The 19,351-nt window shown below is 38.7% G+C and overlaps 1 protein-coding gene across 1 annotated transcript; it reads right to left on the minus strand.

The window, feature by feature from the left end:
* Nucleotides 1-13,212: 13,212 nt before the first annotated feature.
* On the minus strand, nucleotides 13,213-18,517 carry C12H12orf42 (chromosome 12 C12orf42 homolog). The gene is given in 3 exon segments (XM_067010630.1): nucleotides 13,213-13,398; nucleotides 13,400-13,662; nucleotides 18,439-18,517. Coding segments are annotated over 3 exon segments (528 nt in total).
* Between the last annotated feature and the right edge of the window lie 834 nt (nucleotides 18,518-19,351).

The following is a 19,351-nucleotide window of genomic DNA, read 5'->3' on the forward strand; positions in this document are numbered from 1 at the left end:
AAAAGGGGGTAGAATAAACTAGCAGTGAAAAGCAGAGCATTTGCTCAATAATCATTCCACCAACTTTATGAAGATCCACCTGCCGCTTAGAGCTACTAGGATACAAGACTGATACTCCCCGACTACAGGAAGCTCAAGGCCTCCTAGGGAAGATGGGTCATCATCAGAGAGTTACTAACAGTCTGTGATTTGGGCGTGGTACATGAGCTCTTTCAACCTGTTTCCTCATCTCTAAAATTAGGAAGATGACAGTACTTTCCTCTTAGAATTGCTGTGAGATTAAATGGGATAATGACCATAAAGGGCTTAACTCAGTGTCTGGCACATGATTATTTATAACAGTTGGAATGTTTTTGCTTACAAGGGACAGGAAACCTGACCAGTAGTGACTTAAATCATGGATTTATTGTTCTGTTAACAAGCAGCCTGGGGGTGGGCTATCCACTGAACTGTTTAGCAATGATGGGGATCTGGTCCAGCATCTCTGGAATTCTCTTGACCTGACCTCACAGTGTAAAAACGGCTGCCATTGCTCTGATCAGGGACTTCTCAAGTGCCTCTCTCTTGACAGCAGTAGGTACATCTTTCCTAAAAAGCCCAACAGACTTTCTTTTATACTCCACTGGCCAGAAGTATAATATGCATAAAGTGCTTAGCACAGGACCTGGTACATACTGACTAGTCAGTACAATTTAGCCATTAGATGACAATGATCATGATGATGATGGTGGTGGTGGTGATGATGGTGATGATGCAATAGAGAGGCAAAACATATGTACTTTCTCCTTATAATCAAGACATCTCTCAACTTCTGGATCCATGTGTCCCTCTTTTCTAAGGTCTGACATAAAGATAAAGAAATGGATCACAGAATACGGAAGCGAATTGGACTAAGTTAAGTTACTGTTCGGGATAGCAAAAAGGAAGGATGGTCACGGATAAAAGGAAGTAGATAAAATAGGATGTGGTGTTTATACTAGGGAGGTTGGTAAAGTTGGAGAAAGCATGGAATCATAAAGCATGAGCTCTGAAAGTTCTTCTCATCCCCTAAATGAGGAAACCAGGGCCCAGAGAAGTTAAATTATTTATTCAAGGCAATACAGAAATTCAGTTAGAACTCAGGTCTCCTAAAGCCTATGATTTTTAAAAGATTTCTGTTACAAAAATGCACTCTAAGGGTGACAGAAAGAAATGCCTAAAATAGACTCTAATTATTTGTGGAATCAATTGCTGTCTGTCTGCTATAATTTTATCCTTCCATCCTGGCATAAAAAGAGTTAATAAATAAGAGTTTTCTGGTTATAAACAACACAGAATTCCAAAGATTCCTTGGTTAGTTGAATGGCACAAAAGCCTGATGGTCAAACCTTGCTTCCAAAAGATTTCATAATCTATATTGTGTGCTTAGTTACAAGCCGAACTTTTGATTCCTTGCCCCTTTGGAAACAAAGAGATATCTCTATTTCAGTAATCAAACAAGTGATCTGGGTTCAAATCATGGCTTGTGTCCCTTGAAAAAGTTCAGTTTCTCAGAAATAGACTCACAGACATAGAAAACAAACGTATGGTTAACAAAGGGGAAAGGGGGGAGGGAGGGATAAATTAGGAGTTTGGGATTAACAAATACAAACTACTATATATAAAATAAACAACAATGACCTACTGTATAGCACAGGGAACTATATTCAATATCTTGTAATAACCTATGATGGAAAATAATCTGAAAAAGAATACATACATATAAGTATATGTATATATGTATATATAAATATATACTTTGCTATATACCCGAAAGTAACACAACATTGTAAATCAACTATACTTCAATTTTTTTAAAAAGTCCAGTTCCTTTGTCCCTCTGGAAATAGAAACAGCCACTCCAGTCATAATCCCATGATACTGAACAGTTTATATTTTACTTTGTTTCTTGATTTAGCAATTTGTCTATGGACTGGGTACATATGTAACAGATGGGAAATAAGTATGTGTCAAATGCTATCCCAACATTAATACACAGATATCTGATCATCTTTTGGTCCTTAAAAAGATGGAGTTAACACAAACATCAGCGAGACAAAACACAGTGGCACATCAGAGGCGATGGCAGTCAGAGCTAAATCCTTACTAACAGTAATACCTAATTTATATCGACACCTTCCACATGTCAGATGTTACGCTAAGACTTTGACATGCATTGCCTGTTGCATTTAATCCTCACAGCAACCCTCTGAGGTAGGGACAGCTATTGTCAACTCTCACTTGGTAGATGAAGAAACAGGTTCAGAGAGCGTCACCCAAGTGGAAAATGATGGAGCCAGGATCTGAAGAGCACTGATCAGAGCTGCATTCAATTGTATGTAATAGGAACCAGACTTCAGTGGCTTAACCAAATAAGGGTTTAATTTTTCTTACATACCAAGAAATCCAAGCATAGAGAACTGAGGGCTCATACATCAGCTCAGGAAGTCTTCAAAGACTCAAAGACCCAGTTGCCTTCTCGCTTCCATAGACACCACCCTTAGCTTGCGGCTGTTGTCCTTATGGCCAGGAAGGGGCTGCTTCACTCCAGGCGTAGTGAAGCAGAAAGAAGCAGAAAAGCAAGGGACAAAGGACATGATAGCCGAATCTGTTCCTTTTATCAAGAAAATGATAGCTTTTCCAGTAGAACTCCATTTATTACTAGTTGACCAGGACAGGTTAACACAGCCACTCTAGCTACAAGGAAGTATGGACATGTGAATATTTTTAACCTAGCATATTGTTACCCTAAATAAAACTGGGGTTCTGTTACTGAGAAGCAGAGAATGGATATTGGGCAGACAACCTGCAGGGCCCATCACAAATCCAGATGGCTATTGGATGTTAAAGCTCAAGAGATAAATGTGCTCATAACCTCTATGCCAGCATGAACATCAGATATTCTACCCCATCCTCCCCTCCCCCGGCCCAAAAAAATGTTTAAGGCCAACTTGTCACTCAAGTGATAGTTTTTTTACTTGGCTTCTGCTAAAAACCCAGTCCTGGAGCACAGAGGAAGGAAGCCGGCACGCTGTCCGGGTTCTATAACCACCACATGCCTCCCGCGCCCCACTCTGCAGTGCAGTAAATGGCCATCAAGCCTTCTGCTTCCCGATGACCAAACACCGAAAATAATTTTCTTTGAGAAGATTTTGTTCCACCTAATTTGCGAGTAAAATTTCCTAAGGGCAGTAGTGAAAGGTCTAAGATAATGAGGAAGTCCTCAAACTCAGGGGAACTGATGAGATCTGCTCTCAAAGTTACCAAACAGCATTAATCAATTGTTACTAGGCAGAGTCATGGAGCCCAGATAGAGGTCAATGGATCACATGACCCCCCGCAGGCCAAACGGCCAGCATCCTGCTGCTTAAACACAAGCGGAAGTGACTTTGTAACTATTCCCACTTAGCCGAATTCACAACCTATGCTGATTTTTCATAGCCAGGGTTCAGTTCAGACTGTGGAGAGGCACTGAATAAAATAAAGTCGAAAACCCAGAGGTGGGTGGTAGAGTGTGTGTGTGTGTGTGTGTGTGTGTGTGTGTGTGTGTGTGTGCGCGCGCACGCGAGTGTGTGTTGTGTGTGTGTTGAGAGGGGCGGTGTCACCAAGTAAACAAGATAAGTTGGCCATATAGCTTATAAGAAAAACAAATTGGAAATAAAAATCACATTTAGCACATTATCCAGTTTAACTTAATGTGTCCTTATTTGAAAATTGCAAGTACTGTTACTCATTATTTTCAATATGCATTGAAATTTAATCTTGTCCTTTTTTTGATCTAACACAGAACACGGTATTTTGATTTTTCAGATGCTCTGTAAACCAGCTGCCATTATGTCAGACTTGTGACAGATCTTGCCCTTCTTTGACTTCTGTTTGTTACTGCTTATATGTTAACATTTTTAAGAGTATCTTTAGATGGTTTTGAAAGGTAGATAAACATCTCAACATCGCCTTTGACTATTTCTTAGCAAAATCCCAAATCCGAAACTCCCTCTCTGTTAGTTCATTCTTCCTCTGATTCTAGAACTTTCTTGGTATTAAGGAAAAATATAAATTAAAACAAAAAGTAAAATCACTTATTTACAGAGAGCAGGACAATTTTATTTTATAAACAAGTCTCTCCTATCTTGGTTCAGCCTGTTCTTTTTAGTCATACTTGGGACAAGACGCTGGGTATAAACCACATTTAATAGAATATACAAAAGGCAATCCAGAGGAACAAATTGGGCTGTGTTAAGGTTCTCTTTCCATATCCATTTAGATATGGAACAGTTAGTGCTTGGAAGCCCCCAGTTTTAGTTCCTGAAGTAAGAGAAGTCCCCTAATTTGTCAAATAAAAACTTACCCACATTTGTACCAAAGCAGAAAAATCTGTGCAGATCTAATTTACCATGACAAAAGATGAAGAAGCAAAATGAATTTGTTTAGGATCTCTGGTGTGTATTTTTAGCTTATGCTAAATCTTTTCTAATATTACCAATTCTTTAAGTTCTGGAAGTCAGAGAGCATTCCAATGAAACATTTAGGAATCTTTCTGACAAGGGCAAAAGACAAGCAAAACTTAAATCTTACATGCATTTTGACCAGCCTTCCACGTTTAGGAATTTATATTATAAAAATAATCAGAAGAGTACAAATAAGAACATGTAAAATATATTCATCATATTCATTACAAAAAATACTTGCTGATAGTGAAATTTGCAAGTCACTAAAATGTCCCAAAATAATGGATTGGCAAATTGCATGATGATGCTGTGATGAAATTCTCTGTAGGTATTTGAATTGGTAATGAAGATCACTATTTATTGATATTACAAAGATGTCCACAGTTCAGTGTGATGGGGGGAAAAATCAGCTTATAGAACAATGTATGCAGTACGAGCTCATTTTTGCACAAAGTGCAAAGATGTAATATGCTAAGAAAAAAGTAATTAAAGGATATGCTTCCAAATGTAAACAATGGTTGTCTTTGGGTTTATTAGGTCATAGAAAATTTTCACTTTTTCCACAATAGACAATTCACGTCAAGGATTTAGCATAATATCTGACACATGGTCCATATGCATTAGGTATTATTCATATTAGGGTTTTAGCTTTATCAGCCATTGCCTCTGATGTGTTTTGTCCCCTTCTAAGTAATTTCTTTTTCTTTTAACAATCATGAGAAAACTATACAAGAAGTGATTTCCATTTTGAGGAAAAAGAAGGCTGCAGGGAAGGTTAGCGAGAGGTTCCCGCACCAATGCCTGCCATCCCATCTGGGTTAGTGACATGCGTGTAAAGGGCTAAAAAGAGAGGCGGAGAGAAAGTGAGAAGGAAGGCTTCGCCACACTAAATGAAAGGCAAACAATATGCATATCAGCATCCCAAGATATACCACTCTACTGGGAAAACCCAAGACAAAAGAATTATCGGACACAACAGTTCAAAGCATATTGCACCTGTCAAAACGTCTGTCATCTTCTATAGAAATTCACCATTCTAAGAAAGAAAAGGGAAACTTTCGCAAAGTCACTCAGGAACAACAGCTTACTTTGTCTCCTTCATCTGGCCAACTCCTCCATCTGAAAGCCATTTAGCTCCATGCTAAAGCTTGCCTGGAAGGACCAGACAATAGGAAGGTCTCTTTCATTGTCAAGGACAGTTACACTTTGAAGATGATGCTCAAAAGAGGTTAAAATGGGTCAACAAGCAATTGTTGGGCCTAAGCAAGGACATGTGAAGAGGACATTGTTAAAGTCACAAATAAAAAAAGTCTCGATCTCAAAGAATTTAACTTTAATCTAGAGGAGGTGTGGGAAGGAAGGAAGGAAGTAACAGGCGATACTGATTTCATCCCAAAGAAGAATTAGGAGGGGAGGGGATCGACCCCAAGAGGATTAATTAATAGACAATTTGGGGATGGTCTCTGCCATTCCAGACACGCACCCACACTGTGTATTAGAAAGATAAGTGTAATTTAAGGCGAAGTGAGAAAAACATGACTTTTCTAAAAATGATGTAAATGCAAGTGGTATTAATGCTATGCTGGCTGTTACATTTGTTAAGAGTTTTATTTTCTGGATGTGCTTCAGGAACTCTGTGTGGCATTTAGTCAGATGATAGGTAAGTGGCTGGGTGGGTGGGTCTATTTAAACAGTAGTTATTTCTTTTGTGCAATTTCTTAGATCTCTTTAAAAGGAAAGTCTCAAAATCTCTCTGAGAAAAGCTGATCTAGAGAGAAGCAACAAGGCAAATCTGTGTCGGCCCACCTAGATGCCTAGGTTTACAGACTGGGTCTGCCTTGCTTATGCCACGTGACTCTGGACAAGCACCTTAACCTCACTCTTGTCGGTCACCACCTGTGTAAGAGGGGATAACAACAACAGGCCAGCAGGAGGATTGGGAGGATTAAAGGAGAGACTGCATCCAGGAGAAATGAAAACGCATGTCTACACGAAAACTTGTACACGCAAGATTATCACGGCATTATTCATGATAGCCAAATAGTGGAAACAACCCCAATGGATAAACAAAGTCTGGTCTAGCCACACAATGGAATATTATTCTGCCATAAAAAGGAATAAAATACTGACATGCTACAACATGGATGAATCTTGAAAAATTATGTTAAGTGGGGGAATCCAGTCACAAAAGACCACATATTATATAATTCCATTCATATTAAATGCCCAGAATAGGGAAATCCATGGAGACAGAAAATAAATTAGTGATTGTTCGAATGGGCTGGGGGGTGGAGAAGAAGGGGAGGATAGAAAGGTGATAGCTAAAGGGTATAGAGTTTCTATTTGAGTGGGTGAAATGTAAAATTTACTGTGGTGATGGCTGTACATATCTGTGAATATGCCAAAAACCAGTATATTGTATACTTTAAATGGATGACTTGTATAGTATGTAAATTATATCTCAATAAAGCTGCTAAAAATAAATAAAACAAACCAATCAAGAATGATGGACAAATCTTTGTGGCAAAAAATAAAACAAAATACTTTTTTTAAAGGATGGTGGAGAGATACTACAATAAAGCAATCAGAACAGTGCTTGGCACAGAGTAAGTACTCAATAAACACTGAGTATCAGTATTTATTTTTGAGAGTAAGTATAAATCATTGTGAATAGTTTTGGGAAAACTTTGGAAAAAAAGTACTGTTACGTAGTGTGACTAATAGTAAGACTGAAATTTCCATTTTAATCTTAAAATATTCATCTTTAAAGATTTTTCAAAATTCAACCTTATTCCCTGAAATCTAAAGACAATCTATTCCTCAGTAGTCTATTCAAAAGATAAATTTCAAAATACAATGCAGTTTTTTCTCTTCCTTAAAGAGTTTGATTTAAGTACATTAAATTATTTGATTGTCCAATCTTCTTTAAGCTTTAGAAACTGACTAGCTACAGAGTCAAACATGAGAAAAGTGAGAACGTTCATTCATGCTGAAATACACTTACAATTGAAATCATTCTTTAAAAAAAAAAAACTTTGGACTATTTTCCAAAGGCCACACATATTATGCCTGGATAAAAAAGATAGCTGTTGTCAATTTTCAAACTCTCACACAATTTGAAAAGATAAAAATGGTAGATTCACTCCTATCCCCCACAAGAACCCAACTCTTCCCTCCTTCTATGTGTCAACATGTGTCTATTTATAGATCCACAGGTATGTTTCACTTTATAAATTATCCATGCCTTTGGCCTTGCTCAAAGATGAATTTACTAAGAAACTAATTAAATTTAAGCTTCAGGGCTCCTATTTGCAAAGACCCTTCCAAGGCCCTCTACCTATGTTCATAATTTTGTATTCTTTTTCTTATAGAGGCCCCCTCAAAATATATAAGCTCAGGCTTCCACAGAGTTTGATCGGTCCCTGGTTGCTACTTCCTGCACTACTCATTACTTTGTCCTTACAAATCCTACCTCTCCAAAATCAAGTTTAAATCCTGCTATGGGAGGCCTTCTATGATTACTCCAACCCAAACTGACTGCTTTCTCTAACTTTTTGCTGCACTTATTCACTAGACAACTTCAAAATCCTTTTGCCAAAACTCTCCAGGTCAATTAAGTTTTGGAACTTAATTTTTTTGGTATATTTTAATTATTATTGATTTATTATTTTAATTATTGTAATTATTTTGTGTATATTTTGCATATTATTGTTATGTAATGGTGCATAAATCATGTATTACATAACACTCTCCATCAGGATCCCAAGTAACACCCCATAATCAATTATATTAACACATCTTCATCAAAATACATGGATATTCACACTGAGTTAAATAAAGGCTATAAATAGCCTCCCTTCAGTTTGGGTGATACTAACACCAAATGAGTTAGAAAAGAACTTTCAGTTTTCAGAGATTTGGGATTTGGGAATTACGGCTAAAGGATTATAGACTTGAACATTATTGTGTTATTATTTCATGTCTCATCAGTTAGGTTTTACTTGACCAAAATGGCTCTTCACCATTGTATCCCCAGTGGAAGGTGTCTGGCATATATAAGTGGGTGTTTAATACATTTGATAGAATGAATGAATGAATGAAAGAACTAAGTTTTATACTAGGTTGAGCTTGTCAAGGAGAAGGACTGTGTCCTTTTCAGCTGACATTCGCAATGCATGCTGGTGCCCATAGTGTCTGGCACATGGTGAATACTCAATGCATGCTGGTTGAGTTGAATCACACTTCTCAAATCTCCCACAATGACTACCTAGGATATTGATCCCAATATCACTGACTTGCAAAATCAGATTGATTCCCGTAGTGGAGGGAAAACACCAGTTGCAGGATATGGAGGGAGCAGTAAGAGAAGGAGCCTAGACATGGCAAAAATTTGCTGTGGAAAAGTATTGATGCAGGTGAAAAGACCTTGGACTGTGCAATAGGGAGGCCATACACCTTAAGAATTCTGGAGTATTTTTCTTAAGGAAAAGTAGTCTCCTGAAAACAACTTCTTTCCTGGGTCTCTACATGACTTAGAAGCCTCAACATCACAATGGTATTTACAACATTGTTTATTCCTCCCCCCGCCCCCCGCCTTGTCTGGGTAGTTTCAGACTTTTATAGATAGTTGGGATAAAAGATTACATGGGATAGTGGACACTGCCCACTGTCATTCTATACTCTAAACTGAACTCTTCTAAACTGGAGGTTCTAAATGGAATATTTTGTGGAGTTGTCAATTGTTTACGTTGTTTTTAATAGAGAATGACTGTAAGCTTGTGTGCTGGGGGCAATCATTGAACAAATTGCTTTGTCTCTCTGTGTTTGTTTCTTTGTCAGTAAATGGGATACTGCTGTACTACTTGCCTCATAATGCTGTGATGAAGGTGAAGAATATGGTATATAAAACCTCTCAGAGAGACATGATCACCTGGTTACCACAAATAATATTCACCGTCAGTGTAAGGCAGCTGGATCTATAAGCCTGAAATTAGCCCTGCAGAACTGATGGTAATATTTATGCTAATTGTTGTTGATATTAATATCAAAATAATTATTTGCATTTGCATAATGATCTTGCTTTTCAAATGCTTTGATTTGATAGCAGACTTGTTCCCCACGTATCCTTTGCAGTAAACGGAACACGTTATCCCAATTTAACAGTGAAGAAGCTGCAGCCAAAGGATGGAGTGACACTAAGTTCAGGTCACGTTTACAGGAACAAATTCTTGGCTCTTCAGATCCAGGTCAGCCCCAGCACCTTAGCTCTTCATTAGCTCTCCCTCTACAACCTTCCATCCCTTCCGCAAGGCTGATGTGGGTCAGCTCCAACAACCTTGGAAAGTGCTGCCGTCTTTAGTAAAACCTCAAAACCACCTTCCCTTTCTTGAGTTTCTGAGACTTCATGCACAGCGATGATGCTGCTTCAAACAAAAGGAACGATGTGATGATCGTCTCTGATACCACTCTGCTCTTCAAAGTGTTCAAACATATCATATGTCATCAACTTCCAGTTATCAGCTCTTACTCTCCACTTTGTTATAAGGAGGAGAGGGATGTAAGTAGAGTTTCTATACTGACCTCACTTAGGCACCAATAGCATGGAATAAAAACTGATTTATATATGATATCTGTATAGGTGGAATACACACATTCATACGTACATATATTAGCTCTAATGATACAGTACATAATAACACAGCTTTATGCACAAACAATAGTGTATAATATATAACAGTGTAGTTTGTAACTTATGTATATATAATTATAAGCTTCAATATATACATATGTATATATAATTGTTAAAAATAAAGCTTTCTCATCTGTGAAGTAGCGATAATGATATCAGTAACTACTTCATGAAGCCGTTGTGAGGACTAAATGAATTAATATATTCTAAATGCTTAGAACAGTCCCTAACATAAAATACACACTCAGTAAATGTTATCTGCCATAATTATTACTTATTTTACATATTATAAGAGTTCCTCACTTGTAAACATTATTCATTAGAGACTCTCTTAAAATATTTCATTTCTTCAATGCACTAATTTTTACAATTTATCACGATCTATTTTCCAGTGCAACTTTCAGAAAAACATTTTTTTCCCTAAAATGACACATTATCTTCCTTAGAAAACTGTTGTAGTATGTGGTAATAAATGTCCCTTAAGTCAAACTACATACTCCTGAAGAAATAAAAGCAAACTGTAATTCAGAACCTCAGCAACAGTTAGTTTATACCGTAAGACCTTGTTCTAGTCCTCAAGCACACACACGTATTATTTATTTCCTAAAATTGATAGGTACCCAATTATAATTGCTTAAATCAGCACTATTTTCAGAAATAATGACATTGGGAAAGATTTAACTACGTTTACCTTGGTGCATTTGTGTCTAAGTTCTAGTGTCATTCACAAAGACTTGGACACCTATAGCCCATAACTATGGCAGTCAAAGCCGAAAAAGCTCTTCATCCATCACTATCTAAGCTATGGTCATGGTTAGACCAACTAAACTCCCAGCCATGTGCGCCCAAAATGAGGGAAATTAAGATAGCTCATTACATTCCTCCAAGGAAGAATGGGCTCCTGGAGGTATTTATGAAGGGCTGCTTTCTTTAGCTCTGATTCTTACTTCACTTCTTTGAAACAAAATCCTTACCTTGAACCCTACCAGTTTACATGGATTCTAGTATATTAAGAATAGAATTGTGAGCAATGTTTTCTCAACTGTGTTCCACAGGACACTAGCACTGCAAGGTATTGATAGGCGTTATATTTTTAAAATACATATATGTGTACAAACACACACACACACACACACACACACACACACACACATCGGTGTTCCCTGATCACATAAAACTGGGAAACACTGGGTTAAACAGAGTTTATCAGATTTTCTGCCATGGGATTTTGGGGGATCCTTAATATATTACCATGACTTTCTAAGTGGGAGCATCGTGGCCACATCTCCCAGACATACTCATCTATAGATTCTCCATCTCACAAAGCATCTTTCTAATTCTAGTGTTCCATAGAACACACTTTGGGAAATTGCTTTAGAATATCATGTATCACATATTTTATATCTTTTGCTTGTATCCCTTTTCTCAAATCTGTGCAGAATTGCTTCTTCTGTACTGTATTTTTTTAGTAAATTCACTATTTTGTATTTCCACCGGTGAGGAAATCCATTTACTATACATCAAAAACATTTTCTACTCCTGCATTTGACCATTATAAATTTTTGGTTGTTTTATAATCACTTAAAGCGATGATCTCTTGACCTGAAAAAAAAAAATCAATTGTGCTAACTCATAATTAACATATCCCAGGATCAAAATTTTACATAAAACCCACGAGTGTGCCCACCCACTTCTCCCTAAACAAATGACATGAAGTTGAACTTATGGTTGTCGCAAGAACTCTGGTGAGTAGATGCCATTATATCCTCAGGAAACCACAGCAACCACCGTTGATAACCTGTACATTCTTTTATCTAAAATCAGGCTAATAAATAATAAAATAAATAAAAACAAAAGCGTATTTATTATCAAATCATATTAATCTGGAACAAGAAAATCGCTAAAGTTTGGGGATACATTTTTTAAGTGCATTACTCCTAGGGAATAATATTCAAAAACAACCAAATCGTCCTCAAAGGATTAAACAGACTTCTAAATGTTAAGCAACTATCGGTTATAACATTTCATTTCGATTGAAACTTACAACTGGACTTTAGACAGGAGGACATCTTAAATATAGACATACTACCTATAGTATACACATAGTAGTATATAGGCATTATATACATACATATATATATATATATATATATATATATATAAATCTCGAACTGAAGAGGAAAATGCACTAGGATTTGACATGTATCAAATTCTATGAATCCAAGCCTGTGGGAAAATTGCAAGAAACTTGAGTGCAAAACTTCACATGAATGACTTGGTCACATTGATTTGTGTTTCTCTCCGAATGTTGAAAAAAAAAAATAACACATTAAAGAGAAAAACAAAAACGAAACCCATAAAATCATTTGATAAATCAGTCTCTGCATCGCCTCACAGAGAAAAGCTGCCATGTTTAACTAACGTTAACCTAAATCAAAAATACTGCCTAAAACCACCAGTTTGATAAAACATTCCCTAAGCATGTCTTTTGCATTAAACTTAGTTCCACGTGTTTCGGGGCCTCCAAAGAGGATCCAGCTTCAGGTTTCTGGCATAAAAACCTTAATACAGCCTGAAGAAAATTCCCCTAGGCACATTGGGAGTAATCAAATTTCATGTTAACTATTAAATTACAGACATTCAATTATGTTTTCAAAACCTCTGTTTAGAGACTCAAAAGGCCCTTAGAAAACATCCTTAAACTAAAGGCCAAGTTGGCAAGTGAAACCGTTTACCTGCAAGAGCAGGGTCCTGGCCATGCCTGACGGCGGCACATTGCAAAGTGGCACGCGATGTACCCCATCCCCACTGTGAGGCACAAATTCTTTGTTGACACTGGGAGACACCGCAGAACAAAAATACGATTAGAAATCCTTCAAAAGGAACATTTTTGGCTGCGATAGAGACTTCTGACATTATGTATTAGGTTCAAAACTGCTTCTGTGAAGCCTAACAATGGTTCTGTGGAAACCAGTACATCTGAGGCCCTTTCTGTTGTTCAGGGCAGGCACTGATTTGAAGACGGGCAGCGCTCACGGAACAGTTCCCTCGCAGTGGTCAGTGTAAGCGAGCATTCACCCCCGGCCTAGGAGGGGCCTGTGAACACACCGTATGGAAACGCGGGGGTAGGCGGGAGGGCGGAGAGGAGCAAACCTTGATTAACCTCTTGGAGGGGAGATGGGTGGGAGCACCTCTAAGCCCAGGAAGGGGCGCTCCTGCCAGACTGCCGGGCAGAGAGGCCCCCTGTCCCGGGCCCCCTTTTCCCGGGGGGATGAAGATGCCTCGGGGGCATCTCTGGTGCCATGGCAACTGGGCCCCTGCCCACTGAATTCCCGGGCGCGCCCAGGAGCCAGCTTTGGGAATCTGGGTTTGCCGGTGCGCCTACTGTGGGTGTCACCCTCTCTTCCAGCTCAAGCTCTGACAAACGCCAGGAGACCCTGGACGAGGCAAAGGGGGTCTGGCTTCTCCCGTTGAGGCCGACGGCAGTGTACGGCCTCAGAGTAAGACCTGGAAGGCAAAGAAAAGCCAGGGTGGTGCTCAAGTGTGTGGAATTTACCTGCCCCGATGGGACTTAAAAAGAAAAAAAAAAATCTCCTGATAACTGGATGTTTGAGAAATTGATGTTTGTAATGTGCTGAGAAAAAATTTTAAATCCCCTGACATTATCCTCACGTGCTTCCCATATTTCTTTAAGAAAATAAAATGCTATCGATTCTTTTCCTATTGTTTGAAAACACCTCCTCCCCCAAAATAACTTTTACAGAATCCTCATAAAAGTTTTAATTTCAAGACAAACAGTTCAAAACTTCTAAAGAGAGGGAAACAGAAGAATGGGTGACTAAAATAAAGCCTCAAATTTGAAATTTGGGGAAATTTGTGAATGGAAATTATTCAGATATCATGGAAAAACAAACAGATCTATGGCCCATTTAGACATACTACTGACAATTTAAAAATCCAAGAGGCAATTATTTCATGAGTTTTATTAGAAATGTCAAACTGGGTGAAAATTAAAACAATCAGTGTTTTAATCTGATGTTGGCTCTACACAACACATACATACATACTAATAACAGATTTGATTTTTTTTCTTTCTTTGCCCGATCATGAAATCATTGTTTCATGTAAAAGATATACAAAAGATATGTATATGTTCCACATGCATTTATATATAAATATGCATTTATATATATATATATATATATATATAAAATCTTGATATATATCATATATATAAAACTGTTTTGGGGGTACTTCCCTGGCAATCCAGTGGTTAATACTCTGCACTGCAGGGGGCACGGGTTCGATCCCTGGTCAAGGAATTAAGAACCCGCATGCCCCGCACCATGTGGCCCCACCCCAAAAAATCATTTTTACGTAAGAAATCCTGCCCACTGACCTATGCAAATTAAAGTCTAATTCTTCAGTAGTGTATTAAGATAACTTAGATGATTTAAATCACTTTCTGTAAACTATTAAAGGGCTTTGAATAGCATGCAGATGCCTAAAATATTTGGAGCAACCCAAGGGATCATTGGCCAACTCAAAAAATATGTAGAAGATTTCAAATGCACATTGCCTTCCTAACAGTGGGTGTCAAATGGTATAACACTAGGTATTTCAATTTAGTTCATCACACACTGTTCTATGTTTGGTACGTACTGGGCAGCTCCCACTACACACTTAACATAACCAAGTCAAACTGTGAAAAATTTTTAGTGAGCCTGATTTCTCCAACGTGAGAATTATTTCCTGGAAATAGAGGTAGAATGGCATTTCAATATGGCCAGGTAAATAAAAGCTTTCAGAGAGCCAAACACATTGCTCTGTGAAAACTAGCTGCGTAATAACTGTTTGGTGATTTGGATTTACAGCCCCGGCATATGACCCATTCACTGCAAGACGACTCCACCTAAGATCATAGATGTGACTCTGGAATTTGGAGAAACAGAATACAACCTAGACAGAATATGCTGTCCCCTGTCTTGAGACAAAGAATAGGAATTCCTTCCCTGAATGTAATTCAATAATGATGCATTTTTTAACAAACTGTCTTAGAGGGACAGTTTGGTGTAAGGGAATAAACAGGCTTTGGGGGCAGACCATCATAGATTTATATCCCAGCATATCACCTGGCCTAAGCCTCTTTGTCCTTACCTGAAACATGAGGATTGTATTAGCTACTTCACAGGGTTGCTAGTGGGATTAAACCTGTCCATTCGTTTTTTTCATTCATTAATATTTGAGTGCCTGTTATGTGTCTGGCAGTATTCTAGACATTGGGAATACAGAAAGGAACAAAGCTGCAATATCCCTGCACTCATGGAGCATGCGTTCAAGTTGGGAAGAGAGGGCGTGGAAGAGAAAGCAGACTAATAGATAAGCAAACAAAGAAATGTCTAAGTGTCAGCTGGTAATAAATCTTAAGGAGGAAAATAAAGTGAGAAAGGTTAGGAAAGCCCACCCATGTAGGTGACATTTCAGTAAAGACCTGAAGGAAGTGTAAAAGCAAACTAAGCAAGCATCTGAGGGAAGAACGTAATAAAATGTAAAGCACCTAGTACATAGTAAGTGCTCAGTACCCATGAGCTATTATTGTCATATTTGGAATCTTAATATAGGAATGCGCTGACCTGGAGTCAGAATGGAGGCTTGAATCCTGGATCCATCCCTAAAGTTACAGAATCTCTATGGGCCTCCAATTCCTCATCTAAACCATGGGATGATAACAGTTCTTGTCTCAGAAGGTAGCCGTATGGACCATAATTGAAGATGTATGTTCAGATTTTAGCACATTGCCTTATACATATGACTCAAAATGGGTTAACCTGCCAACATCCTCAACATGCCATCATCAAGCCCATCCTCCCAGAAAAGAAGAATCTCTGACTCAGCATCTTTGGTAGAAAGTCTCCCAGCCTCAACTTTGCCATTTACAGCCCAAGGCAGGACATTATCCTCTAGTTCAAAGAAGGTTCTCCTTTGTCAAAATTTCTCTTTCTTCTATTGGTCAATTCCAACAAACTGTATAAATATGTGCAACAAAATCTACCCAAAGAGTTACTTTAAAAAAAAAAGCTGCATAAAATCAGTCTAATCCTTCTTCTACATGACACTTCCTACAATATTTGGAGGTATGCATTGTCTCCTGACATTTCCTCTCCTGCAGTCAGAATAGCAGCACCATAAACACCACCACCATCATCACAACCGCCATTTAGCCAGCCCTGCTGTGTTCAGGGAATTTTATATCAACAACATCTCTTCAAGGTAGTAATTGTCAGTTTACAGAAAATACTGGGCTCAAAGAACATTTATGGGACTTGATCATGGTGACAGAACTGAATGAAACAGTAGAAAGCAGAAATTCGAGCCCAAGTATTTCTGGTTCTGGGCTCAGGTTTCCCTGATGTCAAAGCTCATTCCTTCTGGTCCATCTTCTTACCTTTAAATCATTCCTCCTGTTATACAGTTTTGAGATACTTCATTTTTATACACACTATTCTGTGCTATGAATTCACACCTTCCTTATTTGCAAAATGGGGATAATAACATTATCTGTCTAAGAGGGTTATATGAGAACTTCATAAAATAATGTAAAGTGCTCAGCACAGTATCTGAGAGCTTCATAAATGGGGGTTGGGATGCTGATGATAATACTTGTCATTATTACTATTATCAGGTGCAACACCCGAATCATTAAACTCTTGTCATCAGCTCACACCTGTGCTCTCCTCCAATACAATACAAAGCAACAAGAAGACTTTCATTAAAGACTGACAACTACAGTTCTTCTAGAATGTTCTAGAATAGGACTTACACCGTTGAGTCAAATCATTTTGCTGTTTCTATGGAAGTTAAAAACAAAATGTGGCCAATTGAAAAGAGGAAGAAAGAGTTAGGAACCACAAAGTGATACTCACCAGATGGGACAGAATCTCCCTAGGAATTACAAGGGGGCTGGTTCTGAAATCTCATGTGCCTGTTGATATGTGTTCCTGTGGCCTCCAGGTGCATAGGATTTACTGAGTGGACCTGAATAGGCGTTTTTGTCATTCACTGTTCCAGAAATGAACTGCCCCAGGCCTGCCTGGGTGCTCCTCTGGCTCCCATATTCATTTCTTGTCTGACCGTGAAGATCAGTGGGGTCTTTTCCCATTCACTGGATGGTGTTGGAGAGGGACTTGCTTCTCCGTGGCTTTCATTGTCTCCTACTTACAGCAGGAGGCCCGGAGATACTGTACTGGAGAGCACAGAGCAGTTTTCTATATGCCAATGGAGTCTGAATCGTTTCTGGAAATACTGTACAAGGTAAACACATTATTTTGAAGGAAGGCACTTAAATATCACCTACGAAATTAATGGCAGGAAGGATAAAATCAGGCAATGGATGGATTTTTTGTTTGTTTCATGTTTCTATCCTGAGCAAACAAAATGACAGAGAAGCCAAGGACCCGGGTGCCCAAGTAGGAGAAGAATAGGAGGGTAAAGGTGTGGAAGGGGAGGTAAAAGGCTGGAAATGCTTTTGTTGAGTTCAAGCTATATTTCAGGCACTGTGTGAGGGCCCAGACACGTTGGTCATTTAGTCCTCACAGGAACCTCATCTAACAAACAGAATTATTATTTCCATCTTTTCAGGTCAGAAAGCTAGTCTGAAGCTTATGGGTTGAGTTGTGTCCCCCAAGAAGATATGTTGAAGTCCTAACCTTCTGTAGCTGTGAATGTGACCTTATTTGGTAATAGGGTCTTTGTAACTGCAGCCAAGTTAGGATGAGGTTGTTAGGGTTAGGCCTTAGTCCAATAGGACTAGTGTCCTTATAAGAAGAAGAATCAGACTCAGACACATAGGAAGAATGCCATGTGATGACGGAGGCAGAGAGTGGAGTGATGTATCTACAAAGCAAGGTACCTCACGGACTGCAGCACCCGCCAGAAGCTAAGAGAAAGGCATGAACTCTCCCTTAGAACCTCCAGAAGGTGCCAAGCCTGCTGACACTTAGCTGATACTTGGTATCCTACTTTCCAAACCACAAATTCAGGCAGCTCAGAGAACATTCAGCAAGATAAATGCAAAAACAAACAAAACACAAACAAAAACAAAAACAAAAGACCTACTACGTATAGGCATAGCATATTAAAATTACAGGAAACCAAACACAGAAAGAAAATCTTGAAAGAACCTGGGGGGCTGAGAAACTAGCAGGGAATGCTTTTTAATAAGTGCCTAATAAGTTTAAGAAGAAGAAGAATTCAAGAGGACCGCCCTTCAGCATGACAGCTTACCGTTCTCCACGTCCACCTCATACCCTCCCTCCTCACTTTCTGCAGACCTGCCTGGGGATAACCACTTCTCTTGCCTCATGGATTAGTCCATGTTGCTCAGTTCACCGTAATCAGTCATTCCAGCTCTAATGTCTTGTCTCCTACTAAGGATGGAAAACAGCTTTCTTCTTGAACACCAGTACCCGTTGGGACATCAGTTTTTAAGAGTTCCAGGGCTGTGTCTCCGTTCATGGGGAAATGACTGATATCTGCCATGGATGTGGGAGAATGAAGTGGCCACAAGAGGGGCAGGAAGTCGTCCCAGCTCAGGTACTCTGCTAAGTATGAGGGTGACTTCCCTGCCTCTGGGGGAGGGATGTTCCTTCTTCCAATATCACTCAACCACCTCCCTTCCTCTAGTAAAAGGACACATGGAGTTGGTGTCTCACCAGGCACCAGAAGGTAACCCAAGTGCATTCAGATGCACTTCACCCTCCTTCCATGACACCACCTCTTCCCCATGACACCATCTGCCTTACTCAGTTACATCTGAATCACAAACAGTCTCCAGCCCAGGGACATGGATGTGTATTGAAATGTTTTGTTTTTAAATTTCCGGACTAGACTGTGAATTGTTTTAAACATGAGCTATAATTTGAGAGCCACTGTATTTGGTTTCTGGTGGATTCATTGAATCAATGTCTGAAGGCCTTGATTTCTTCATCTATGGAAGAATTTAAATGATCTCTAAAATATTCCGCAGCCCTAATAATCCTGTGAGTCTCTGAGGTTTTTATTTTTTAATTGTGCAAAACATTTTTAATTTAATTACCTTATTTATCTTTGGAAGCATTATGTTACCATATGAAATTGCTGTTTTGTAGGACAAAAACTGTCAAATGTAGGCAATTTCACACGTTACAACTTAATATGA

The sequence above is a fragment of the Kogia breviceps genome, chromosome 12 (genome assembly GCF_026419965.1).
Source record: "Kogia breviceps isolate mKogBre1 chromosome 12, mKogBre1 haplotype 1, whole genome shotgun sequence".
Classification (NCBI taxonomy): Eukaryota; Metazoa; Chordata; class Mammalia; order Artiodactyla; family Physeteridae; genus Kogia; species Kogia breviceps.